This window comes from Anopheles coustani, chromosome 2 (genome assembly GCF_943734705.1).
Source record: "Anopheles coustani chromosome 2, idAnoCousDA_361_x.2, whole genome shotgun sequence".
NCBI lineage: Eukaryota > Metazoa > Arthropoda > Insecta > Diptera > Culicidae > Anopheles > Anopheles coustani.
The window spans coordinates 11,020,779-11,047,903 of NC_071289.1; the positions used below are offsets into that span (position 1 = coordinate 11,020,779).

General features: G+C 46.7%; 1 protein-coding gene across 1 annotated transcript in view; it reads right to left on the reverse strand.

The window, feature by feature from the left end:
• LOC131265496 (zinc finger protein ZFAT) overlaps window positions 1-19,889 on the reverse strand; it is a 31,451-nt gene extending 11,562 nt beyond the window's left edge. Inside the window, exons 1-5 of the mRNA XM_058267768.1 lie at window positions 17,626-19,889; window positions 16,646-17,136; window positions 15,061-15,400; window positions 13,794-14,157; window positions 13,684-13,730 (exon numbers count right to left, since the gene is read on the reverse strand). Of these exons, the coding sequence (XP_058123751.1) occupies window positions 13,684-13,730; window positions 13,794-14,157; window positions 15,061-15,400; window positions 16,646-17,136; window positions 17,626-19,889 (3,506 nt within the window). The remainder of the gene's footprint in view (window positions 1-13,683; window positions 13,731-13,793; window positions 14,158-15,060; window positions 15,401-16,645; window positions 17,137-17,625) is intronic.
• Between the last annotated feature and the right edge of the window lie 7,236 nt (window positions 19,890-27,125).

Sequence of the window (27,125 nt, forward strand, 5' to 3'; positions counted from 1 at the left end):
CATCAACTACAGTAGGAAATTTCGAAACATTCACCTCCGCAAAGCGCGCTTTCCCCCGTGCCGCAATTTATTTTCCCACCCAGCAGTTCTTGAATATTTCATTTTTTATCCTCACGAAAATAGTTTATAAAGATGGCCCAATTCACTGGTGCCTTTCCCGATCGGCACCCGTGGAGGTGGAAGTGTTTCATTTAACTTCCCAAGTGGTATTTAACGGTAACGATTATTTCTAATGATGAAGAAATTTTCTTTCCCCAGCTTCCCCCGATGGATCGATCGCACAAATTTCAATGATCATAAAAAGTTGATTTAATGAAGTATACCGAAATAAAAATTAGAATCAAGGGACTTACTCCGCCGTTGGGTAGCGTTTCGCTTACATTCTACTTCACCTAACGGAAAGCTGGTGCACCGGATATTCCTGGAATGCACTGCCGCATAGTTTGAACCACAATCAATTAGGCAGAACATTGTGCAACCATAATTTGTGAGCCCTTTTTGCGAACCAGCCATTTTGGAGTTTGGGCGACGGGGCGTTTGCGATCTTAGGAAAACACTTAGCAAATTGCCGCCACCGTGTGCCATTAGGTATTCATCGCGAACGCAAACGGATACCGAAACGGTGTAAGCGCATGCAAACTCCGTGTGAAAGATATGGTTCGTATCTTCCTGGTGTGGAATATGAAATGGAACCGTTGTGGAGCGTTAAAATGTTCTGTTTGTTTCTTAAGCTCCACCGTGGAGTGTGTCTAAATCTTTCGGTGCAACTTGTATCGCGGTAAGATAGAGAAAAGGAGTAGGCGACGACGAGTGTTGTCCGGGGTGTGTGTGTGTGTGTTTGTACTCGTGGAGGTGACAGAGGAAGAAACATTTTAAAATTCAAAAGACAATAGAGCACCGCCCGTAATTAACCGGCATCCCCATATAAAGGCGTGTGAAAAAAGGGTGCTACGGGATCTGGTGGGGGGAGGAGATGTCGGTGGGCAAATGAAAAGTCGTAAGAAAACCCGTACGTGAAGAAGCACCACCGGGTGAGCTTCTTAACCTCGACCACCATCGCTCTTCGGTGTTTGGCTCGCACACACAAAAGTAACACTTCTTGCGGGAGACCCATTTATCGCGCGGGGAAGCGGTGGAAACATTTTACGATTTTCATTTCCATTAATCCTTGCTGCCGCTTACACCATGTGCGAGTGTGTGTGTGTGTTTGTTTTTCATATTTATGGCAGTTCGTGCGGTCGAGAATCCTCCGCTTCCTATTTGCTTTCGTCGTTTGCAGGCGCTTCGTTTGAGATGTACTTAATTTTTCCTTATTACTTCGACCCCGCTTTTCCACGCCTCGGCTTCCTTCCACCCCATAGCCACTCGAAAGGTGTGAAATGAATCCGTTGAGTAAACGGCTCAATGAGTGAGTGCACCCGGTACACCTTTTGGTGCGAGTCGCGAAAATTAACTTTTATCTGGTAAAAGTTATGGAAGAATGATTCTGGGAAAAATATTTCATCCACCTGCCTTCTCCCCGGTGTGTAAATATCCTTCTCCGGGTCCTTTCATCTCTAGGGGTGGTTCGTTTATATTAGTACAACTTTCCAAAACGAGCGAATGCGTAATAAGCCAATGGAAGTGCCTTCCTAGAGCGTCTGAGACAACGCGGGCACAGTTGTTCATATCATTCGTTATCCTTGGGAAAAGGAAGGGAAGGAAGGGAGAAAAGTTCTTCCACATGTGCGCCATTGTTTAGGGGTGTCATGAAGGTGTGTGCTCGGGTGTGTGTGTGTGTGCGTGCCGGTGTGAAAATATGACATAACAGCACTACAACCGTGCGCCCTTTGGTGGCATAAAAAGCAGCGTGTTTTAAAATTGGCCCTCCCCGAAATGAGAAGAAATCGGATAAAATCTCATGTTCGGTGCTGAATATTTCATAACGCACCCGGTTAGGGCAACCGGTCCTTATTCTATCTTCTCGATTAAGGATCTATACGGATGATACGATGTGGCAGTGCTGTTGAAGAAGTAGGTGCACGCGTTTTGCCGCTTGGAAATCCTCGGGGAATGTTACGTGGAAGTTTACAAGCCTGCGAGGGAAGGTTAGGAGAAATCACCTACAAAGGTAGAATAAAATTTGTTAGCAAAAAGATGAAAGAAGATCAAATTACAAAAGGTTATGCTGAAAGAAAAAGGTATGATTTGACACAGGCACCTGTTCTCGGCAAATATTCAGTTAACCATATGAACTATTGACATTTTGATGTGGTTGAAATTCTGGAGTTGAACACTTCGTTCTGCGATTTATAATCTTTAGTTTTATTCAAATAAAATTTGCTCTTCATTGTGAAGTTTCTGACGATGCTAGTTGAATTCAAATATTGCATTAAATTAAATGCGTTTTAAGTTTGTACTGTGTATGAAACTAAAAGCAATCACGCGAATAACTTTAGTTTTGATCAAATGTAGCTGCTGTTTTATCCGTAGGGATTAGAAACAAAATAATTTCTTAAGTATTACTATACTCTTGAATTATTTTTCCATTAAAAACATTTGATTTTATGTTTGGTTTAATTCTTAAAAGAACCAAGTCATAGTAGTAAAGAATCTAGCTTCACTAGGAAAAACTATTGTTTTGAAAATTGTATCACTTTCGAGAAAAATGTTAAAGATATTATAACATGCTCTATAGAATGTGAAAGGTTTCGAATAATTTTGAAATATCAACACAAAATTAAAGTATTTTAATTTTGTTGAACGTGGATATCGAGTAAGAGAGCTTTGGTTGTGGATGCCAACATAAATAAAACAATGTTCTACTATCGCAAACCTTGAACCGCATTCGAAACATTACACACTGAACGAACGAAGTTATCTTATGCCTCCTGTAACACCATCAACCGGTGTCTTAAATCAACCTTACGACGTCAACATCAGACATCAGCGTTGATCGTTTCGAAAAAAAAAGAAACGAGCTGGCACAACCGAACCCGAACCGTCACCGCAACGCATGTGGACCACCTTCATCGTCGCCTGAACTGGAAGTGCAATCGTGCTGGGTCCCGGATTCCCGACGTGGACACGATAAGGATGATTTGTTTCCCATAAACGGGACACACACACGGGCGCGGGCTTTCCATGGATCATCGGCGCCAATCACTCGGAAACGCTCACGAATCGCATCGCCGGGTGCGGTAAATACTTCCGTGCGCACACTTCATTACCACCTCTCCCCTCGATGGGTTGAGTGTTACTTTCCGGATCGTTCGAGTCCACCGTCATCATCGTCAACACGGCTTTGCGCCCCGCGGTAACGGAAGGACTCGCGTGCTCTTACGACAGGACCAAGTCAAGGATGAGCTCGGAACCCACCGACGGCAGAAGGGTGGGTTCCGAAGAATTGTGCGCAGAGTCCCTGTGAAGTCTGGATATCGGAAAGATTTATAAAGGCACTTTCGGTCGAATCCCGCCAGCCGACCGAAAGTGCACTTTCGTAATGGAAACGTCAGAGTGTGAGGGCTGCGGGTTCGTCGTTTATAAATCGCTTTTCGATAAAACTCATCCCTACAGCGCGGGTCCGATGATATGTGGATATGTCCGGCCCTTTGCGGTCAGATACGGCGGGACAGGCGTCAAACACCTTCCAACTTCGGTTGGGGGCACTTTTGGGAGGTGAAGAATTTGTCGCCCGCTCGAAAAGTGAACGAAAGGAGCACGTCAGGGCTCGCTGGGACGCATTTCGCATTTTGGAATGCGTGTTGAAATACACATTTCTACACTTTAAAGGATTTGAGGGTTCTTTTTTTACGGGAATAGGAACCGTTGTTTGTTTGCTTGTCCATAGACACATGGCTAAAACGGCACTTCTCTCTCTGTAGGTTGGACAAAAAAAAGGGGCCTAAATAGCCAGGTGGAGATCCTTGGCCACCTGGAGCGAAGGATGCTCCGGGGGGCTCGCTGGTCGTAAATCATGTACACGGTGGCGTTGCACGGGAAGATAAAAGTATTCAATCGTACCGTGGCCACCGACAAAGTGCGCCATAAAATACAAACTGCAGTCTTTGGCATCGGGGGTTCATGAAATACCAAACATCCTTGTCGTTGTCCGGGTCCCTCCTCGCCCTCATCCCCCGCGGGGTTGGCCTTGCTGGGAAGAAAGGTTGCTGAACAACGGTCGGGATTTCGCTCGAATTTCAGGAATTCGCGATAGTCTTTTCGCATCCCTTTGACTGGCCGGGATTGTGTGTGTCTATGTGAGTTTAGGTGTTTGAAAGAGGGAAAATATATTATTATCACCTGCAGAAGCGAAAGACGTCCCATGGCCGGAGCCTGGACCTGGTGGCCATCGAAATGCACGGAAAACGATTGGCTGCGATTGGTGCAAGCCGGTGGATTTTGGGGGAAATATTTATAGACATTTATGTTCTGGTCAACTGAAATAAGGAATATTTTCTCGCCTATCAAAACGGGCCGAGCAGCCTATGGTCGGTTTTTTTTGGGGGGATGAAGGTGTCCTCAATAGATTTTCCCGGCACATGGAGCGCAATTCTGGTGCCCCAAAGTTGTCCCCGACCCGTTGGCAGAACGTTCTAAGACCTACGATGTGTCCTCCCTGCGCGCAAGATTGCTTCCTTGCCTTCCCAACCCAGATAGGGCTGCCGCCCTGTCCCCATACGGTTTCCCAATGGACACCATAAAATAAGCTGACCATGATACTTCGATGCAGGCCAATAAAGCCAAGAATAAAAAGCAAAACCCCGGAGGAAACTCTTCCCAAAGAATGATCCAACTTTGGCATCGGGTAAGGTGGGAGGGGAAGGGGCAAAAAGGTGAAGCAAAGAGACATCCAACAGCACTCGGAAACGATTGCCGTGCATCGGGACGAAAGAAATTAAAAGTAATGGCCCTCGGCTAGCTCTAACGCCTTGCAGGTTAGTGGAAGATTTCGGTTTATGTGTGGGTGAATCGCACCGAGAGCCATTATCTCTTCCCTTGGACTTGGGTGTCCGGTATCACCGGGGTTGTTTAGGAGAAGTGGTACTACAAATAGACGTCCTTTGAGCGGGTTTAGAGTTTAAATTTGTAACAAGCAATTAAAATCCGACGTTACAAACATTATGTTGAGCTTAACATCGTTGTTGCGAAGAACTATAGTTTAGAAGAATTAAGCAAGCTATCGGGAGTATGATCTTTTCAACGTCCCATCTAAAGTGCATCCAATTTGTAAACAAAAACAACTTTGGTTCTAGCGCGTGAAACATGTGGAAACACAAACGTCAGAAAAGAATCCAAGTAGTCCGAATTCCTCCTCAACCGAGTGTGTTTGGAATAAATCAAGGAAAAACGTCAAAGCGTAACCAGCTGAAATAAAAAGGACATCTTCCCCGAAGCACAGCGAATGCGAAGTGTATAGGATATGGAGTAAGTACGACTTCCGTCGCGTGGTCATTTCGCTATGTAATCTATGCGGATTGAACTGGTAAATGCTTTCCCATTTTCGGTTGACCGAAACGGACTCCTCGAGCAGGTGTAGGTAAATACCGTCGACCATGGGATCATCATAAAAGGAGCGCAATGAAGGAAGCAACCAAAACCGACCGCCAGCGAAAAGCTAATACAAAAGTATGCACGGCGAAACCTCCGGACTTGGCTCCGGATCCCGGATGGATTCCTGCATACCCGGGAACGACTTTTCCCGGTGGCCATAATGTCCGGTTTACCTGCGCTTCCGAAAAAGGGATGGCGAAACAAAACGGGCGATTTACGTAACCCAATATGTGTGCGCCCGTCCTGAGCCCGGGTAATGGGTCTTCGGAATCATTTTCGGTCATTTTCGGTGGTTCCTTGGCCTGCAGAAGGTGGGTGGAGAAAAGGACAAAAAAAAACAACCCCCCATCGGTGGGGAGACAAGAAGCGACGGCTCGGTGGCATTATGTTGCAAATATTCAACGCAAACGTCGACGAAAACCTCGACAAAATAAAATAAACTGCCCAGTTGGTTGGTTCCCGGATGGCTTGCGGGGGTGGGGGTCACTTCACATCCCGGTCGGGTTCGGCAGGAAAAGCGCCCGGAAAAGTGATTCCAATGCGGCGAAGGCGCTCAATGGTGGGTCAAAAGTTTCTCGTACATTGGCGGTTTGACCGTTTGGTTTGCAAAAGAAGATAAACCGTTTGAAATCGGAGCGAAACCGGGGAGTGCCATGGGGGACAATCACCCCACCCCATTTTTCCCCCCTCTTTACGCTTAAGCAACAGTAAAGTGTTTTATTTTCCACACACATACAAACACATAGATGTCCCTGTGCGAGCAGAGAATGCCTACAACTTGTTTATTGCTGGCCCACTGTAATTATATAGAAAAGAATTTCCCGAACACCAAGTGGGACAAAAAATACAACAACAAAAAAAGGGGGAAAACAAAACGACCCATTACCAGAGCATCGGGCATGAACGGACACTTACGGACAACATAACATTGGCCATCGCCCGCCGAGAAGACTACCCGGCGATACCGGGCTGATCGTCTGTGGGTTTAGCTTTAGTGCCACCATTTTCCTTCTTAACGGGTGTTTTATTTGTGATCGTATGCATGAATGTGGATTTGTTGCGCCGATTTTGCTCTCTTGTTTTAACGTCTCTCAATATATTGTTTTTTTTTCTTTTGTCGCCTTGATACGCCTCATTGCAGGTTGTTATGTTGTGTCACGGCTTGTAGGAAAATGTTTTTCCACATTCTTTTTCCTTTCGGCTGGTACCACGAGATGGGTGCAACAGTTAAACCAACGAGCGTTGCTGATGCGGGCAGTTTTGGGACAATGCAGTTAGGCAAAGTAGCGCCGGAAACAAAACAATATATCTATTGCGGAACCACAGTAATGGACGGTCGAAAGTCTGTTGGATTTAGTAAGGTGACATACTATTATGGCGGAGGACTAACGACTAAACAATTAGTCAGACGCGATTTATGCTCTATAGTGATAGTCTATAATTTTACAGATTAGTTTGACAATTTTGTGTTTGACTACAAAATTTCCAATAGTGAATAAATGGATAATTATTTTAAACGAAAACGAAGAAAAACCATTTTTACGTATCTTATTGTTAGGCATGAAGTAGATAAAAAGGATAAACATCGAGAGTAACAAAACGTAAAAGGTCTCTCAGATAATTATGTTTTAGTTTGATAGAATGTAACAGTTCTATGATCGATGTAAAAGGATAAAGAACATGTCCGAAATATTAAAACATATAGATATCTATTTAAAATAGCATGGTTTAATTTGTTGTAACTGCTAAGTAAGATTAATGATGAAACAAATATACATAAATTGAATATTATTTTAAAAGATACTAAGTAAAGTTCTCGCATTATGATCAACATTAGGTACCAACGTAAACTGACCACATACGTGAGTTCCAAAATGGAAAAGAAAACAACATAGGCATGAAGATCGTTAAACCCATGTCCGTTCCACAAAAAAGGGAAAAGACCAAACAAATGGCGAACCTACGACACTGCAGTATCCTTTCCGGCGCAGCTCGTGTACAGTGGGAGTTTACAATTTTACCGAAAACAAATAAAATGAAAATCTTTATAATTTATTTGCTATTTAGATTTATACTTATGCTTAATGGGGTAGCGCCTGGGCCGATCCCGGTGTTCTCTCCGCACCACCGGATGGTCCGATACACCGGAAATTCAAACGGAAGCCCTGTTCACACCGCGCGACACGACAAAAGACGGATACGGCCGGTGGCACGGAAGCGCCTTTTGCGCGCCGGGTGAGTGTCTGGGAGTCCTTCTTACCTATGACCCTTACGGTTGTCGTTTGGCGAGGGTTTTTGAAAATAATTTTAATCTTTTCCCATACATGTGTCCCCCCCCACCCGGATGTGTTGGCGGAACGTCGGAGCCGGACAAAAGCCGAGTGCCCATTACGAAACAAAGTATTACCACTAGGTGTGAAGGTTTGTGTTTTGTGTGCCGCTGTGGCCGCTCGGTCTCGCAAACGGAGCCTGGGCGGCGGCATTTAGATGAATTGGCATTCTGGTGGTTTTGTGCGGATCTGTCCTCCTCGGAACGGGCTTTTGCTGCGGCGGACGGTTTGTAAAACATTTCGCGCGGAGGTTCCTCCACGCCGGAGCAGGAGTCGAGGTTGGGTCGTAAAGTTCTCTTCCCCCATAATGAGCTCCGGGAGGGTCTTGCCTTCCGAACCAAGGGCTGGTGTCCGTGTGGTATTTTTCAAAAAAAACCCCTTCTCAATGGCGGTGTTCTACTCATAAATTAAACGAAATGTTTCTCGGGACTTAAGCTCATTTCCTTGCTCTGTTTCGAGCACCTTCCGCCGAACGCGTTAGCATGCGTGTCCCTATTGGAGGCAAATCATCAAAACTCAATCGAATTATCTTCCCTTCCAACCCGTCCACTTGTCTTGTTCTGTTCGAGATTTGCTTACCCTTTTAGGAAAAGGCTCATTCGTTCCGTGTGACCAGCTTCGGCTTTGCCCCCCCCAAAAAGCGGTGCTACGGTGTATGAATATGTAATTAAATCTATCCCGCCATCCGTGGAGCTGGTCCGGCACTGGGGGCAAGATCCGGCTGAAAGTAAATTGCCTTCGTTGGCACGTTTGGTCGCGCCAAAACACGGGGAAAACGGGAACTTACACTACGAAAAGGCGCGGATGCATATGGTGTCAGAAATTTATTCGATAAATTTTCGGGATCATATCCGAAGGGAGGAGGATGTGAGATGGTACTTTATGCGTTTCCAAACGATGCCGTAAAGCTATGCCGTTTGGGAGTGCAGAAACGAAATTCATCCATTCAATGGCTTGATGATCAAATGTAATGTTGAAATCTTTCATAAAAATCTTTTATATCCATTCTCTTTTGGCTAAAGATGCCTTTTATATAGTTTTTGTAAATATTCCAACCATTGTTAGAAGACGAAAACTTATCCTTTTCTGGCAAATAAAATTACTAACACGTTACCAAAGGCTGAGTTCTTCGTTGTAGCAACTCACTGGAACTAATGAGCCATCTCCGAAGCCGACCGTACAACGGCTAGTTACGGCACATTTTGATGAACCCCCCACAGGTTAGTGCTTGTGTTGGTCGCGATTAGCAAGCAGCATCCGAGCACGGGATGGGAATAGTAAATCTTAAAACAACCCCTATTACCCGGAACTCCTGGCCCGAGGAGTGGCACTAAATATATGTGTTGGGCCAGTGTATATCACCGGGGCCTTGTCATATTAATATCGTATATCCAGTCGCGGGCGTCAGGGGTAGTGTGTGTGTTGTGTGTGTGTGTGTGCAAGTGCTTGACGATGTTCCGAGGACCTGGGACCGAATTCCCCATCTGTTACGGTTATGGTTACGGTACGGTACGCCGTCGGATGGTGTCCTTGTCCCGACCCCATGGACCAGCTCGGGCAAGTTTATGTCGATGAGTGCGTACAAGCTGATCACAAAAATGATTCGTCCTTCGTCCTCGCAGCCACCGCTGCGGCGGGACGGGAAAAACCGACACGACGACCCCACGGCGGCCGGTAACGGTAAAAGGTTCCGTCCGGTATCGGGCGACCGAGGGATGGGCAAGTTTATGTGCTGGTATGTTTATGCGCCAACTGGGCCACCGTCCGTTGTGGTTTGAGTTACTTGTCCGCCTCGGTCCAACATCGCACCAATTAAGAAGCGTCAGGATGAACTTCCCGGGCCCAAGCCACCGGGGCACCGGTGTCGTGGCGCGTCAGTGTGTCGTCAGCGTGCCGTCATCGTTACGCGCTCAGGTCCACAGACTGACAGGATGTTCGCGCATACACTTTCGGTGGTCGGTTTTGTCCGTGGGTGAGGGGCGAAGCCACATCAGCAGCAGCGGACCCAATCCGGAGCCGGTTCGGTCCCGTTTTGGGGATATATTTGAAATTTATCTACATTCGTGCAGCTGCCAATTACAAGCGTTCGTCGAGCTGCTGAAATATCGTGTCAGCCTTGATAGGAGTATTCTCTCGTAACGGGGGAAAAATTGAGCGTTAGCTAACGCAAGTGTATATGAAAATATATTTCACTTGTGAGTGAAACAATCGGCCAACGAGCTTGGACGGGTTGATACATAATTATGGCAGAAGCAGGGGAAGTACTCGCAATCTTTTTACTATTTGGGTTTTGTCTATGATAGCGTAGCATGTGATTTACAAAAAGAGCATTTTACATTTACCCTAGGAATTATATTCTATTTTAATACGTGTAAAATCATTAAAACTATTGATTTAAATACTTAAAAACGTCCTAGATAGCAACGTATCATTTGACCATTAAGTAAAATAACTTTTATGAAATGCAGTACTATTTAATGCTTATTTGTTTGATGTTCAATCGAGTATCAAATTTCATTACCTTAAAATATATTTTAAATTTTTATTGATTGCAATGCCAACTTCATAAATTTTAACAATCCAATCGTCATCAATTGAATTTAATATCAGATTCTGATTTACAAAAAAAAAGTACATTTAAAAGTGTTTAGATTGTATCATTTACAAGTTTATCGTTTGAAGTGAACACATAAATTGGATAAACCCGTGCAACTACTAATTGAATTGAATTTTGTTTACGTCTTGCTAGTATTCCATTCCTTAACGATGTAGTTTTCTTCTGATTGCAATATTCCCTATTTAGTTTCCTAAAAGAAAGGTACTAAACCTCGTTAATTGTCCCAAACGTAATCGAATCCTGATGGCCCTGTGATCAAAGGCATGTGTGTCCATTTCTTTCCCTTCGGTTATTGGGTCCTTCAGATTGGCATTAATTGGTTATCTCAATATAAGCACTCGAGCAGTATATGCTCGGTGGAAGGTAAAACATGTGTACAAAAAAAAACACACGGTCGGTACATGGGATAAACAAGAAGTAAAAAGAATGAAAGAAAAAAACATCAAGATACGCCACATCTAACCCATCCAAGAGAATCCATGCGAAGCGAAACGAAGAGATATTTTTTCTATAAATCTATCAAGTCAAGTAGCTATTTTCACAAATTACGTTAGATTTTCTGTAATTAACTTTGCATTTTATCGTTCGGATATGCGCACCCACCGGAGTGAGCACGGGTTTTTTTCTCTCTCTCTCTTTTTGGTTAGCCTCACCGGACACCGGTCGACTTTTCCGGTTCATTTGAGTCACCCGATGCCAATTAATGCTAGGCAAGGTTACCACCAATCACCGGGCCACTAATCGGGACACGACCGGACCAGATATAGGTGCCGGTACGGTAATGGGCGCGCGAAAGCTACCCGGCCCGCCCGGGAAATGGGCTGGCTACACCGTGTCGCTAATGTCGGTTGTTTTTCTGTAGTCTTCGTATTTGTGTTTCGCGCCGGAGCGAAGCGAATATGTTGGCCGGCAAGCTTGGTGACCGGATCTCGAGAATCCCGCAGCGAAGCACTTACAATGAATCTTCTACCGATCTCCGGTGTGGGGGAATTTGCAGTCGGAAAATCCTCACACGCTTAAGTGATCTTGATGTGCGATTCATGAATTAGTTTCGCCGGTCCATTGCCGGCGTTACAGGTGGATTGGTCGTACGTAGGGGATTGGGCATCGCTAGCTTCCAGTGAGGAGATAATTGCTAAGTTATCTCGTCGATGTTCGAAATGGAAGGGGGATGTCGACGTAGAGTGACCAAAAGGTTCTTTCCGAACTAAAGATTTGTCGTTCGCTATCGCACATCCTTGTCTTTGTGAAGGAATTTGACTATATGCCTTACTTTTTGGAGTTTATCTGGGAACACTATTGAAGGAACCTTAGTATTGAACTGATGAGCATCTTGCAGGCAAAGGGGAGATATATCCATTTTATCCAAGAACATAATCCTTACTATAGGATGCTCTCTGTGCTTTAGACCAAATGATACCCCTTCGGGACGTGAGCCAACAAAAGAGGACTCAGCACCAAAAGGTGTACCCAACACCGAATGCTTATCTAAACACTCGTAAAGTACTGTACGAAGATATAAAAATGTTTAATTATTTACATTCAAGTGTGTGTGCGTTGATGTTCCGTACCCGAACAGCCCGGGGACACTTCTCACACGAACTCTTATGACCCGTGAGCGTCCTTTTAAGAGCTTTCCCCGAAAATTTGTGACATCACCCAGTGAAGTTTGGTTGGGTCCTGTTGAGGTTTGCCCTCGGTTTGGTGAATGACAGCCATTTGCGTTGTCGGTGCCAGTTTGCCGGCCCATTACCACTCGTCAGCGGGAACTGGGGGCCGCCGGGCAGGTTGACACAGGTTGGCTGGCCTTCTCGCTGGTGTCAGCATCCTTGTTGGCCGTGTCTTTGCCACAACATCGTCAATCGCATCTGGGTGTGAGTGTTTGTGTGTGTGCTTGGGCGGCTTGGTGGTCACATAAAGTTATCAGTTTTAGCATCATTACACTTCTATTCTTTCCCTACATAATTATTCTGGCGCCGCCAGCGTCGGCGTGTGTGCTTATGTAAACATTTGTCAAACCGAAACGAAACGCATGGCGTGCGTGCGAGGGTGGCGAATTTGGTGGCGGTAACGGATGTGTTTTGGGTAAAATTAACCTGCCTCAGCGAAGTGGATGACCATGTCTGCGGAGGGTTGAGTCTCCTCCCAGACATTCATCCGTCAGCTGTATGTACCACGGTGGGGGTAATTTAAATGGAAGAGTTATGCATTGGTTGTGTCATTGCCACAATGTCTGGTAGTTTATGGAAAAATTTAGCAGAACTCCATGTGGGGGAAACCGTTTCATAATGCGGCGCACGGAATACATTAAGGATTTACCTAGAGCATTTTATTAGTAAGCAAATTTGAAATATTCTGTGTTGGGTTGGGTTTAGTAATTATCATGCTTAAGTCGTACTAGAGGTTGTGTATTTATTTTTATTTATCTAATAATTATAGAATTGCAGCATCAAAACACTTTGGTATCCAAATTAAAAACAAGAAAGAAAGAGATATTCAAAAAGCGAAAAAGTAATAAATTTATATTATATAAATAAAAATAGCATTCAAGTTAAAAAATAAAAAAACTTTAAAGTAAAAGTTATGAATTTAGAACATAAAAATTCCACTAACAAAAATATATTCAAAATATATCCTTTGTTGCATTTCTATCCAAATAATTACTAACTTACAAAAAATAAGATTAGTTATTTGAACCAAACCACACAGAAAAGCATTTGAAAAAATCTCCCAAAATATGTGCTCATGGTTCCGATAACAGACTTATCTAATGGTAGCAACGAGCTTTCGCCGGTCGACCCGCCGGAACTCTCACCCGGTCATATTTGCATTCCCTTCGGCAGGAAAGGGAAAAACTATACAAACTTTCCATAAATTTGCCCTTTGCCTTTCTCAAGACAATGACAATGGCCGGGCGGGCCACATTAGCGATGGCGCAACCATCGCCATTGTCGTCCATTTCCGGCCGCACCGTTCCATCGGAATCAACCCTCCCTTCCGCACCTCCCCCTCCCCCTCCCCGGAAACGGCTGTGAATGGAAATCGCGCCGAAAGAAAACTGCTAAATATTTAACCATTTCGATATTATTTCCCAGCGGGTCATAAATTAGCTGCAAAATGCGTCCGGTTCGAGGCTGAGGCCACCACCACCAGGGAGGAGGAGGAAAAACATGCACAACAATTACACCGAAAAACTATACTCACCGATTGGCGAACGTTTTCCCGCAAGTGGTACAAACGGATCCCTCCTGCTTCGGTTGGGGTTGGTCCGTCGAGGTGGTGGTACAGCTGTCGAGGTTGGATGGACTTTCCACCGGTGCTGGAATGTGGAGCTCCCCCTCTGCCTCCCCGCCGCTCGTCACCGTCGCACTCGCTGCCGGTTTCCGCTGGTGGTGAATGTTATCGGTGTGATTTTTGAGATTGGCCTTCCGCGTGAAAGCCATCGGGCAGAGCGGGCAGGGGAAGAGCCGCTCGTCGGTGTGCTGGCGCAGGTGGCAACGGAGGGACGCCTTCGAGAACGCTTTCCCGCACAGGGGGCAAGTGAGCTTTGGGCGCGGGCGGTTCGGCCGGGGGCGGCCAGCTTCGTCCGGAGGGCCCGATTGGGACGACTTTGCTTTGTCATCCAACTTTGATGAGTGCAAAATTTCGTGAAACAGAAATTCGGCCTTCGATGACGTGCTATTTGAGGGGAGGAAAAGGGGCGAAAAGGGACACCCCAGCGCAGGAGGGGGTGGGCAAGGTAGGGGACGAAATAAATGAAATGAGAAAATTTTAATGAAGGTTGAAAAAGCGCCATTTTGCCCGCACAACCTCCCGCCCCGGTTTTATCCATGATAGGCCTACGTTCCGGCACTTCGTTCTATCGGCCTCCTCTTCCCCCACACGGTCCCCAAACCCTGTTTACCGTGTTTGCGTGCGTGTGTTTCCTGTTCCGTCGATCCCGAACCGATACGGCCCCGGGTACAGACACTAAAAGGATACGGCAAATGGACATGTTCGCACAGCGACGCAAAGCACATCAAGCCCGTACACACAATCACACATACACACACACACACTATGGCTGATATTTGAGTTCTTTCTCGGCAGTGGGAAAAGGCCTTCACTTTCCGGGGAAAAACCCCGGGCGACGAAAAGCGGCGGAGGAGAAAAAGTGGGAAAATTAGCAAGGACAGCAACAAATAAGCAAACAGGTAAACACACTCCGATACCCATCCGGCTCATTTGCTACGCAAAAGGACAATCACTGAGCCGAGTGCCATCTCCCGCTTTCCGGTGTCCATTTTCCCGCCCGCACGCGGGAACGCTTCGGAAAAGCCTCCTGGAAGCTCGGGAAAGCTGTGGGCTCCTGAAAACCCCGATGGCAAAACAACAGCAAAAAAAAACAAGATTCAGACACATAATCAAAGCAAGGGAGCCGGAAAATTTGTGCCTCCGAAAATTCATCTCGGACCGAGTGTGAGTATTTTGAATTGAGCTCTGCCCGAGCGGCAACTGGACAGTATGAGGGGCGGTGGGTGCAAGTGCGAGCGAATCTCTCTCCCCCGAAAAATACATAACACCAACAACAACCACAAATACCTGAATGGGCATATTTTACACTGCCAGCAAACGACCGAACCGTCCTCGCCGATGGTGCCAACAATTTCATCAACGTAAACAGTATTATTCTCGGACGCATTATTAGCCAGTGCGAAAAAGATTTCTGCTGACGCCTGCGGGTCGGAGCGCACGGCGACAATATTATCGCAATCCGAACTTGATACCGCCGTCGATGATTCGCACCCTGGGGGGCTGATGCGGCCGGGGGTGGCGGGGGCCGGCGCAGATGAGTCCAATTTAATTCCATACGGTGGCACGGTGGACGGCGGAAGTGCGCTGGGTGCCGGTGGGCTGGGTGAGTAATTTTCCATCATATCAACTGTTTGCACAGTGGCAATGGCGTTTTTGATGCGGTTTGACGTGATTTCGCAGTTCGCAGGCGGTTCATGAAATGAAAAGAAAGTGGGTTTTAAAAATGTTGTGAAAAGCGCGTTTAAAAATAATGTCAAAGTGAGGTAAACAGTGGGGCGTGACGGGCGTGTTCTGGTTGGCGCACCACTCGGGATGTAGTGATGTACCAAATTGGGGGAAAAAGTTCCTTGGAAGCTCTTGTCATCTAGGATTTGACAAGGGAGGTTTTCGTTATTATACATTTCAGAAACGACCATCACATAAACTGTTAACAAACGAGTAATCCATTTATGAATTTAGATCATAAATATTTTTTACTAAGTTATTCCACGTTATTCTAGAGGACATTTTGTGCTTTGCTACAATAAATAAAGTAACTATTTGTATTTCTCTCATTATAAGACAAAACCTAACTTAATAAAAATTTCCTTTCCAAAATCGGTAAATCCATATACTAAAAACATAATAGAAATGGGTATTTAATGAAAACAAGCAACAAATTAAAAATCTTAGCAAAAACAAATAAATGCATTCTTTAGCAATATGAAAAGACGTTCCAGATGAAACCAAACCCCGAGTTGTTAAGTACTGCTCGTATGGACTATATAACTCCAAATGAAAATGAAAACTCTAGAGTAGAAAAATAAAGTATGATTGTTGACATTGTTGGATGTAAAAGATCGTCAAAGTGAAATGTCGTAGGAATAGGACTAATATTAAGACTGATCGATGAAGTTCTATGGATTCTTTATCGCTCAGCAACCTCGAAATTTAAATGTAGAAACAGTAAAACAATTTACACTTACAACGTTCAAGTGCAGAATGAAAAACATGATCGAGGGAAACATAAAACAATCATCACTCAATTTTAATCGATTTCTTTTAAACTATTGAGTGTTAAAATTTGTTCAAGATAAGGATTTTGTTAAACTTTAAAATATAATTCAGACTGCAGAGTATGTGAATACTAAACTGGTCTAAATAGGACTTTTTTATCATCGTTTTAAGCCGCTCACACCATGACGCAAACTTCTGACAGTACAATTATTTAGCCGCCCTATTCTAGCATTCGTTCTGGACCAGCCACGGCCACGGAAGGGGTTGAAGGAAAAGTTGTTCTTGCCCGAGCTGATTTCCATTTCGAGGCCAGTGCGCTTTCCGGGATGCTCGGGATGGAAAATAAAAACGGGTGAATTATGTGCACCGAACCAACCTTTCGCCGGCCCATCAGCTGTGCCCTGCCGGAGCACTCCCGGTACGGACGCGTTGTCACCTCGGGCCGATGCGGATACCGCAATCGACCCCTGGTCCGGATCCGACGCGGACCGTACCACGCCGGTGGCCGAATACAGCTGTGCCTCCTTGCCTAGTTTACGATCATTCATATTTACTTTAATTGAATCATTCGAGATAATTGAATTTGTGCCCGGAAGATGCGCCCGGGTTGCTGATGACGACGACGACGACGACGACGGTGAAGTTTGCGACGAGCCCACGGCCAGAAGTGGACGCTGATGAGTCGCAGACGGACCCGGCGAAACCGGGCCACCCGAATCCATCGCTACGAGTGGCCCCGGTAGCGACGTTGACGGTGTCTCCTGTCCGTCCACCGATGGGGAGGGGTTGAAAAATGTACAATTTTTGTCACGTACGTGTCTGCCCAGTTCCTGCGCCAGGACGAAACACTCGCCGCACCGGGGACAGCTGGAAGAAAACGGGAAGAAGATGGACCGTGTGAGTTGCAGGAAATGGAGCCGGGGCAGTAGGACTCTTCCTTGGCGTACGTTCGTAGCCAGGAGTTTTCAGGGATTCGAAGATTCGTGAAATGAGGCGAGAAATTGGTCGACATGGAACGACACTCGAATAAGGTTTTGGGCAAAAAGAAAGCAAGAGAGAAAAAAATATTTCAACATGTGGTCATAAATTGATAATCTGTGTAGGACTAATGCATTTTCAACTAATGATTGAATGTGAATCATTCTGGGAATTTTTAAGAGCAATTCATGGAGTTTATGTTCAGAGTGAGATTTGAAAATGGAACCACCAGAACAAAACCAAAACAACTTCTGAGAGAATCAAAAGATTTCTCCATCAGTAATATTCTTTTTAAAGAAATAGACTGAAAACTCAAAATATAGAGAACCTTCTAATATTTGATTGTTGTTTAAAGTGACATAAAATTCAGAGTCTCACCTATATTTCACTTCTGGATGACAGTTGGCGATATGCTGCTTCAGTTCGAGCACGTCCGCCAGCTCCTCCTTACAGACGGGACAACTTTTCCGCACCAAACTCGTCTTCTTCCTTCTCCTGGCGGACAAAACCTTATGACGCGAGGTTCGCCGATGCCTGGCCGATTCCTGAGCCGTCTCAAACGAGCACTCACAAATGGAACAGTAATAGTGCGCCAGTCGGTGCAGCTTCTGTCCATGCTGGAGCAGTCGGATTCGGTTGGGAAAGGTTGAGTTACAAAGCTCACAGAGGAACGTGTTTTGAACCCGGGTGCGCACCTCTTCGATCGCTTCCAAGCTGGCCTCGGTGCAGTGACGCTGATGGCGACGCAGTTCCGCATTGTAGCGAAACTCTTCCTCGCAGAAGTCGCACCGGATGCGCGTGATCTTGCGTATGATGATCGGCACCGAGCGGTTGATCACGGCGATCACCTCACGGTGGTTCGCTCCACGCAGATGCTCCGTCATCTGGAAGTTGCTCTCGCACTCGAACTTACAGAAGCTACACCAGAACTTCCCATTCGGGGACGCCACACGGGCCTCGTGTTCGGTCGAGTTCCAGTGAGCCATGAAGTGCGGCTCACTGTTGGCGTAAAATTTACAAGGCGCACACTGGAATGGAGATTCCAGCACGATGCGGTGCATGTTCCGGAGCACGACATCGAAACACTGAGCCGGGTGGTTTAGCATCCGGCGGTAGTGGTACCGGGAGATCAGGTGCTTCCCGAGCAGGTGCGTCGGAAGTCGCGTCTTACAAACCGTGCACTTCGTGTAGTAGCACTTACGCTTCCTTTTCCCCTTACCCGGTGATTCGGTCGGTGGGCAAACCTCTGAAGCGGGTTCTTCCACACGACCCGAGGAACTCCCAGAGGGTTCCGGTTTCGCCACCCGGCCGGAAAGCTCGTTCGCGTACAGTGGCCGCACGGCACGTTCGAGTTCGCTTTCCTCCTGGGCCCGCTTGAGATGGAGGTTCGACTTGAGATGTCGCACGTACACAAATCGCGACGCCAGCCGTCGATTGCATATGCTGCACCAGAAGCTGTCCTCGTAGCTACTCCGGGCCATCGGCTCGTGGACGGGTTTGTACTCGAGCCGTGTGATCTTCGACCCGGGCACCCACTTGCCCCGGGTGTGTCCCGGAGGTGGCGAGAAACTCTTGAAGCTGTCCAGTTCGTCCTCTTCTCTCGCGTCGAGCGATTTCTCGACCGGTTCCGGCGGTGTCCAGTGGCGCCATTGGGTCGAACGTTGCAACGCATTCGGTGAGGGTCGATTCTCTGGCTTCCACTTGCCACCGGTGTGCGTGCGGGGTGGTGCATCGTACTCGTCTTCGTCTACCGGACCCGCCGGTTCACTGTCGTCATCCGATGGGTCGGGCGACTCCTGGTGGAATATCGGATACAGCTCCACCTTTTTGTGCCCGCTGATATCGCTGACAGCTTTCATAAGCTTATCGGACTCGTTCGGTGTCGCCAGCCAGTCGTCCGGTAGCTGATGATGATGTTGCTGTTGCTGCTGATGCTGATGCTGATGCTGCTGATCCGGTTCGGCGTGAGGTGGAGGAATCACAAGGAGCTTTGGCTTCGCTTTTGACTTGTGCTGCGGTGCTATCTTTGACGCAGGACTGCAACCAGCAACTCCGCTCGTACTTCCACCCGGGCTCGGTCCAGTCCCTGCCATCGTGGCCGTCGCCGTTGGTCCCACACTTCCTCCCGCCTTCTGCTTGATGATGCTCTGCAGCTCGAGCGACCAAAAAAACATATCCGCTCCGAGGTCGTAGTCGAAGTTTTCCTCGTTCTTGAAGTCGGGCGCTTTGGCACCGTCCGACCTGTGGTGATCGTCATGATGAGCCGGGGTCACATCCAGCTCGTAGTTGTGATACTCATAGCTCGGCACTTTCTTGTGCCGCTCCGGTTCCTTGATTGGTTCGCCAAAGTCAAACGGCGTCCCAAAGGATGCCGACGTCGGTCCGCTGCTCGATGGCGTACTGACGGCGCGTAGTTCCACCGTTGGCTGATCGGTGTTGCCAATCGGCTCGTCGCCACCACCGGGAACGGTACCACTTCCCCCACCGGGAGCTTCATCGTCCGCGGGCTTGGGTTGGCCACCGGTACTACCGGTGCAGCTTACCTTGCGGTGTTTAATGTAATTTTCAATTCCCACCACAGTGCTGCCACACTTAATGCAGAGATGTGTGTCATCCAGCTCGCTGTCGTCCTCGTGCAGCATCGTTTGCCGAACGGCCCAAAACGGTCGCCGACTTGCGGTCGCGCCTTTTGACACCGCACCACCGAAGAACCTGGAAGTAAATCAAACGTTAGACATAAGCGTACATTCAAGAAACCGGCACACTCTGGTGAACGATGGTCTCGGATGGCGTATACGGCGTGACAGCCCCAGCCGGGGCCTACCTTGAGAGATAAGTGCAGCGAGTGCCGATCCGACCGCAGATGGCGGATGACTTTCCGAGCGGACCAAGGTTCATAATTATGAAGGCACACCGGGGGCACACGGGGGCATGCATGTAGATTACCGGCATGTGTCGTGCTCGTCCAACAAAGCAACTCGCCTAACGTGTGTGAGTGTGTTACCCTCCCGAGAAGGTGATAAAGAACTTTCTGATAAATATATCATGTAAAAACATTTATTGTCCCCACTCTCGGTTTCTTGAGGGAACTGCACCCTGCAGTGTGGCGTGCTGCAGAACAAATTCGCAACCCGTCCACCTCGCACGGGACTATGGACATACCGCACCCTGAACTTCCCGGGCGTTCGGCAAGTTCGGAAGCGTTGTTTTGAGCTAGATAAAGCATCGTCTCCCGTATCCTCTCCTTGCTGAAGTTGGTTGGAAAACATGACGATGACGGTTCGGTAAGATAGAAGTTGAAGTCGAGTCGAACCAGTCTCTCTACGGTGGCGTGTCAGGTAAGAAAAGTGTCGGCATCGGAGGGGACCAGGGTTCCGGGGGCGAACATTTCGGGTACCCGTTTGATGGCGGCGGATAAGGCACGATGGAAACGGCGAATACTTGTGGGGAAACGGATCCATTACAACCTGTGGTACCAGGTTGGCCAGGTTTTGGGAAGCCCGAGAGGAGCCTCCTGAGGTACCGTCGAATTTTAGCGGCGTTGATACTCTTACGACAAGACCCCAACCGTTGGACTAGTGGCACCGAGTGGGAATGGCATGGGGCGTGGGGAACAACAAAAGGACGAGTCGCATTAAAGCGACACACGTGGATGGGAGTTTGGCGGAGGTCGCCCAGGAAAACCCCGTACGGACCTTCCGGAGGACATGACGAAGGCGAAGCAACCGAAGTTACTACACGTCGGAACAATGTTCGCTCGAAATGGAAAACAAGAACGGAGTGGCTTCGTATGTGTGTGAAAGTATGTTCACGTATGTTTGTCCATGACCACCACGGGAAGGGCTCGAGCGTACAAGCGATATCTTTTAACGTACTGGTATATCGGCCAGCCGCCAGCCGTCCGGTCCACTACCTGTTACCCGGACCAGCGCCCTCGTCCAGGGAGGGAAGCTTTTCCGAATGTTATGATCCCTGAGGAGGATGATTATACTGCCATCTAGAGCTTGTTATGGTCATAAAACTGAAATCCTTATTTTGATGAATGGCCAAAGTTGTTGTCTAATTGTTGGAATAAATTCTGTTTGATATATCACATGGTTATTACACAAATTTATGTACACACAGACATGCCGACCCGGCGCTGTTAGGCAAAACTTAGCAGCTCATTCCGGGCGGACTACACCGGTGCACGAAGTAAATGCAGTCAATGTGAACTCATATTTTCCTTAATTGCCATAACCTTGCACGAAATAATCAGTAAACTATTTAAAGAATGAATGTGAACTAGAAGATGGGTCAAAATTGATATTACGACATTTAAAGGCTTTAGAAAAGTGATAGATTTATTTTAAAGATGAAAATTAAAGGTAAGACATTTGCGTTTAATTTCATGTGATTTTAGATAAATTCTGCGGTATTCATTTTCCAAGAGTCCACTCAAATAATTCATTGATTTCAAATCAAAATTATTACGGTTTTATATTGATGTTACAAACAAAGTAAACATTGGATTTTACATGCAATCTGCAAAACTTTTCACCTCGACTGTGCACGTTATCAAATGGTTCTATTGAAACATTGGTAGTAACTCTTTTCGACGAACGACCCCCAGGACCTTGTGTGCAGCTCGTTCACTCTCCGGCCGGCTTCATCTTTCGGAAGGTCGCGTCAGTCGCAACCATTTTCCAACCGGCCGGTCCGGCCGAACCGAAGGACGAAGAGAAATGGATCCTGCGGTCCAGCCAGCGTGAGGGTAAACCTTGCGAGAAAGGGCCATCTCTCATCTCCGTACACGGCCAACGTGTGTGTGCGTGGGCAACTTTTCTTCCACTCGGCCGAAAACTCGGACAGACCGGGGCAGCCCCAATGGTCCCCGATGGTCCGGTGGTTTCGTTCGAATTTTAGCGAGCCCCTCCCCCTCCCCAAAGCCCATTCCGTATCTTTCAGAAGGATGTTACTTCGCAGCGTCCGAGATGGCCAGCGCCGAGGGAATAGGAAAGTAGTTCGAAAGATACACTCGCACTCTAGGAACACTAATAAATATATCTAATTACGTCGGGAAAGGTTTCGCTGCTGGAATGGGTGGATAGAGTCGTGCATCGGTTCTGAAACGGCGAAACAGCACTTCTTCACGCATTCGAAAGAATGGACAACGAGTGCGATCGGCATATCCGGTTTGCAAAGGTGATCTCGGGTGGGTAAATCCGGGGTCGGTCGTAAGTGTAAGCGATGGATCTTTCGTCCATTTCGGCGCCTGGGAAACAAATCAACAGTTACGTAATGACGCAGGAACCGATCCCGCTCGAATGGGTGAAAATTCGTCATGCATGCACCACTACAATGCATGCACCATGCTCCAAAGGGATGGCCAAATGGCGAAATGGTCCACCCGAGTGGAAGAGTATGGTAATGCCAAACGGCCTGCGAACCGCCCGCTTTCGAGCGGGTAAAAGATTGCAAAGGATCATAAATTTCATAAACTGTTAATAACTCATGATTAAGTCCTGGTAGCAGAAACATTAGTGCAGTTGTTTTAACTACTGTGTGTGTAGCTACTGCCATTCGCATTCGTCGGCCCCCGAGACTCAACCGAGGAGAACAACCGAGAGAGAGAGAGAGGGAGAGATCATGCATAATGTTTCACAATTGCGGGTTTTGTAATGCTGTTTGAGCTGTTGTTATCACATAAAATGGAATCAGTGTCGGCTTTATAGTTTCACCACGCAGAAATGGGTGCAAAAGACAACGATTTCCCGAGAAAGTGATCCGCCATCAGTGAAGAATGAGAAATGTTTGGGAAGGATTAAATTAAATTTGGTATTGTCGGCAAACTTTTCTATGAATCTTAAGAAGACCGACAATGGGGAAAATTCAGCAATTTTTTCCCATTCCTGTTTTTCTTCAAAGGTCTTGTACTAAACATTGCGGAAAATCATGTCTGCATCATTGCCTGATGGTTTATCGTTCTTTTTTATTTTTGCACTATACAGTAAATTATATTTTATTACATTTGAGTTACAACAGTATCACAATAATTCAAATACTAATTCAGTATTTTAGTTATTATATCTAGTGAAAATCTAGCGCTGAATCTGAGAGAGGTTTTATTTATGTAGGACATTATTATAAAAATTTAAAAATCTTTGTTCGCTTCTGTAACTTCAAACTCGTTCTTCGATGGCCGACTTGTTCCACGCTCGGCCATCGCTGCGGTTGTGGCCGAAAGCGCTACCTCATATGCATGCACAGGAAGCGGATCCTGATTTGCAGGATATTGAAAACAATAAAATAGTCCCTGAGGTCTCTTAAATTTTCTCCCAGGGACTCTTTCCGGTGCGGGTCCGGTAGTAAAACTTTGGCTAACATGCGCCCCGGCGAACGGTGTCGTTCGGTTGTGGGCCGTTCTTCGTCCGTTCTTCGTCGAGTCCAGCTTGGAGTTGACACCGTGGTGAACTGATTGTGCGTCTGAGGACCGCACGGATTACCCTTCCGTCCGTCCGACCGCTGGATCGCTGGAGTTGCGGGGTGGAGAAATGTAAGTCTCACCCTGTCGCAACTAACTTGACGACATCGGACCCCGAGAGCGAAGCGACTTCCGGGATACGCACGTATCCATCCACGGGTCGGGCACGAAGGACACGCTGCTTACGAACAAGGTCCAGCTTGGGCGGGTCCACCGAACACCCCACCGATGCTGATGAGCTGTTCGCTTTGTCGTGCCACGCTTCGGTCTCGGACCCATGCTGACCCAAGGGACACCAACGCGGTCATAAGCAAACGGATCTTACTGCCCACCGTGCACCGGGTACGGCGCCGATAGGGTAGGCCATCTTATCGATGGAAAACTCCGAAGGCCATCGGCCATGATCGGTGGGACTTGCGGGAGCGATGTTATCCGTTTCCGCACGCCGGAACTCGGACATCGATGGCCACAGTTGTGCCGAAAAGACACGGCGAAGGATATTCGCTTCCGTCGGAATGTTACGGACTCAAAATTAGCACTACAAAGAAAACATCCAAAGGTTTGCGGTTGGCCCTCGTTGATCCAAACCATGTTGCCTATTCTACATTATTTTTCCGTGCGAACGCAAAAGAAAGCCGGTGTTTGTGTGTTCGAGAAATTGTTTGAACAGGACAAAACGGTGTTGTCATGTTGTCACCGAAATTCATGAGAAGCTTAATGGTTAGAGTTTACATACCAAAGAAGCATATAAAGGATCTCTGTACGTTGGTTTTTGAAAATTTATTATGAAAATTTACACTCCCTTAACTTTAATTGTTTTTTCCACCTACTGTTAGGATTGAGTGATTGATCTGGAAATGCTTCAGTATACTCCTTCAGGTTAAATTTGACATAAAATAAAAGTTTGACTATGAGAATTTGATGAAAAGCAAAAGGCTGGGCGACATGGAAAAAATATCCTGAATATAACCATATTTAAAAGGCAAAGATGAACAAACTAAGGAGTAACTCTAATAAGCTATAGTTTCAAATATCTATGACGATAATACATAATCGTAGGTTATGCAATAATCAAGGAAATTATGTAGTAAATTAGTCTATACTATTGATTGTTTTATGCGGTAGAGCAAAAGATTGACAAAATTGTGTAATGGGTAATCATGAAGAAGTAGCGTCCCACTACAAAAAACCCATCCAAGTACTCCAAATTCTTTAACAACCCACCCGAGGTGTTCGCCCTACCTGCGTAACCTGGGCGGGCAATAAATACACGATATAACAATTGCTATTTAAAGTACTCTAATAACTCGCCCTGATTTAACGTTTCGCGCTTCAAATTCCTGCGGTTATTAGCCGCAACACCGCAAGCCGTAACGGGTGCACCCTTAATGTCCGCTCGGTGAGCGCGTTGGAATTCGCGAACGGCGAACGTTCGCCAGCAACGGCCCATTCCCGGCGTACGATGGCTACGTGAGGCTGGAGCCCCCGAAAATCCGTTACCGTCCAAAAATTGCTGACCGGAATCGGGGTGGAAAGGGTGCAGGAGTGGTGTAGCCGGTGGCGGGGTGGGTCGTTGTGCGAAATTTCAAGCCATTCCGACAGACAGCGCCACGTTTTCGGGTGGCGTTCTCACGAGGCCACGGCGAGAACGTCGCAAGTCGAAAACCCGGCTCGGCAACGACGGTGGTCTGCCGACCGGAAGGACATGTATGTTTTGTCGTCGTATTAGCGTGTTTAGCCGAAGATAAATGCTTCCTCCGACGGCTCACTGCGGGACGACGGCTCCCGATGAGCTTCCGTCTGACGCGCCGGTGTAGTTCTCGAAAAGCGTCCGGCACCGGCGTACACCTCGGTTGGCGGTTGCACATCATTGTGCCGGTGCTCGCAACTGGCAACAAACCGGATCCGGTTGTTGCACCGGTAGGAAGGCTCCGTTTACCGGCACGGACGGACACGGCACTTTCGTTTGGAAGTCTCTCGTCAGCGCCGAAGGAAGATGATTGCGTAGAACGGCGAGCGGTTTGTTTATGCGGCCGGACACACTTGACGCATTATTTGTGGTGTGGGTGCCGTCCAGCACCGAGTTCGTGTGTTGCGAAAGGGAAACAAGCGCCACCGGAAACGATGCGTGCTTTTTAGGGGACGACGCGCAATATGCAAAATATGAACCGGTACGAATACTTTACGCACTACGCTGTAGGTTAATTTTCGATCGTTTAAGTGCATTGTTGGTGACGATTAGAAGTAAAGGTCAAAATAAAACTACCTCTTAAAAATAGTTTTTGTAGTTAAACTAGTAGATTTTTCCAAAACAAAAGAACTCATTACTTATCATTTTTGTAAAATATTACTAACATGAATATCAAGTTGAAAACGGAAACAAACAGTTACAAGTGCTTTGGCTTTAAACTGTCTTTTATTTTCTTAATCAGTTTGATTTGCTTCATCAAAAACAAACTTATTATATTGTATTATATTTGTATTATTCTTAAATGGAAACTATACTTTGCGGACTACATCTTTAATATGATGAATGTTTATAACAATTATAGCTACCTAAATATTTTTGTTTCAGCATTGGATAATGCATGCAATATACCAAGAATTTTTTCTGGGTATCTTACTGAATACAATTTTGTTGCATCTAAAACTCCCCAAAAACAACGTTCTGTCCAAAGTAGTCGTCCATTGTTCACATTTAGTACCGAACACGCCTCGAAGAGAAGTCGAAAATCTCGAGAGTAGACGCGGTCACTCATCGAAAACATCTCCCAGTCCCGGCGCTCCCCAGGCCAAGAGACAATTTTCACCATTTAACGGTAGATTTAAATCAAAACACCGGAGAACTACCTATTTCCGGTAGGTCTTGTGCCATCATGTTTACCATCCTCCCGCGTGTTGCCCCTACGACTGCATGATGAACAGACGCGCTATGCGGAACTCGGCCACATATCGAAGGACCGTTCGCTTGCAAGGACGACCGGAACGACATCGTTCTGCAGCGTAAGGATTCAGCGTTTGCGAAGGTGAAACCGTCCCCAAACACAGCCGAGCCCGAGAAGATATGCGTCATGTGCGAACGGGACGCCGGTTTACTCAGGCTACGACAAATTGACGATATAATATCGGGAGTAATGAATAATTTTGCATTCCCACGGGATTCATCAATCGCTTGCAAATGTTTGCGCACACGTGAGCTGAAGGGAAAATGGGAAACTTTTCATGTGTTTTTGTGCCAGCGGTGACGGTGATTAGGTTTTCTTTGCGAGAAATTTCTAGGGCCATAAGAGGGTTTTACTTGGAAATATAATAAGTTAATTGGTGGAAATATGACAGAACTATAAACTTTCTAGACATTTTTATCCACTTCTAATTTAATCAACTCAATATCCTATAGCCTGAAAAGGTACTTGTT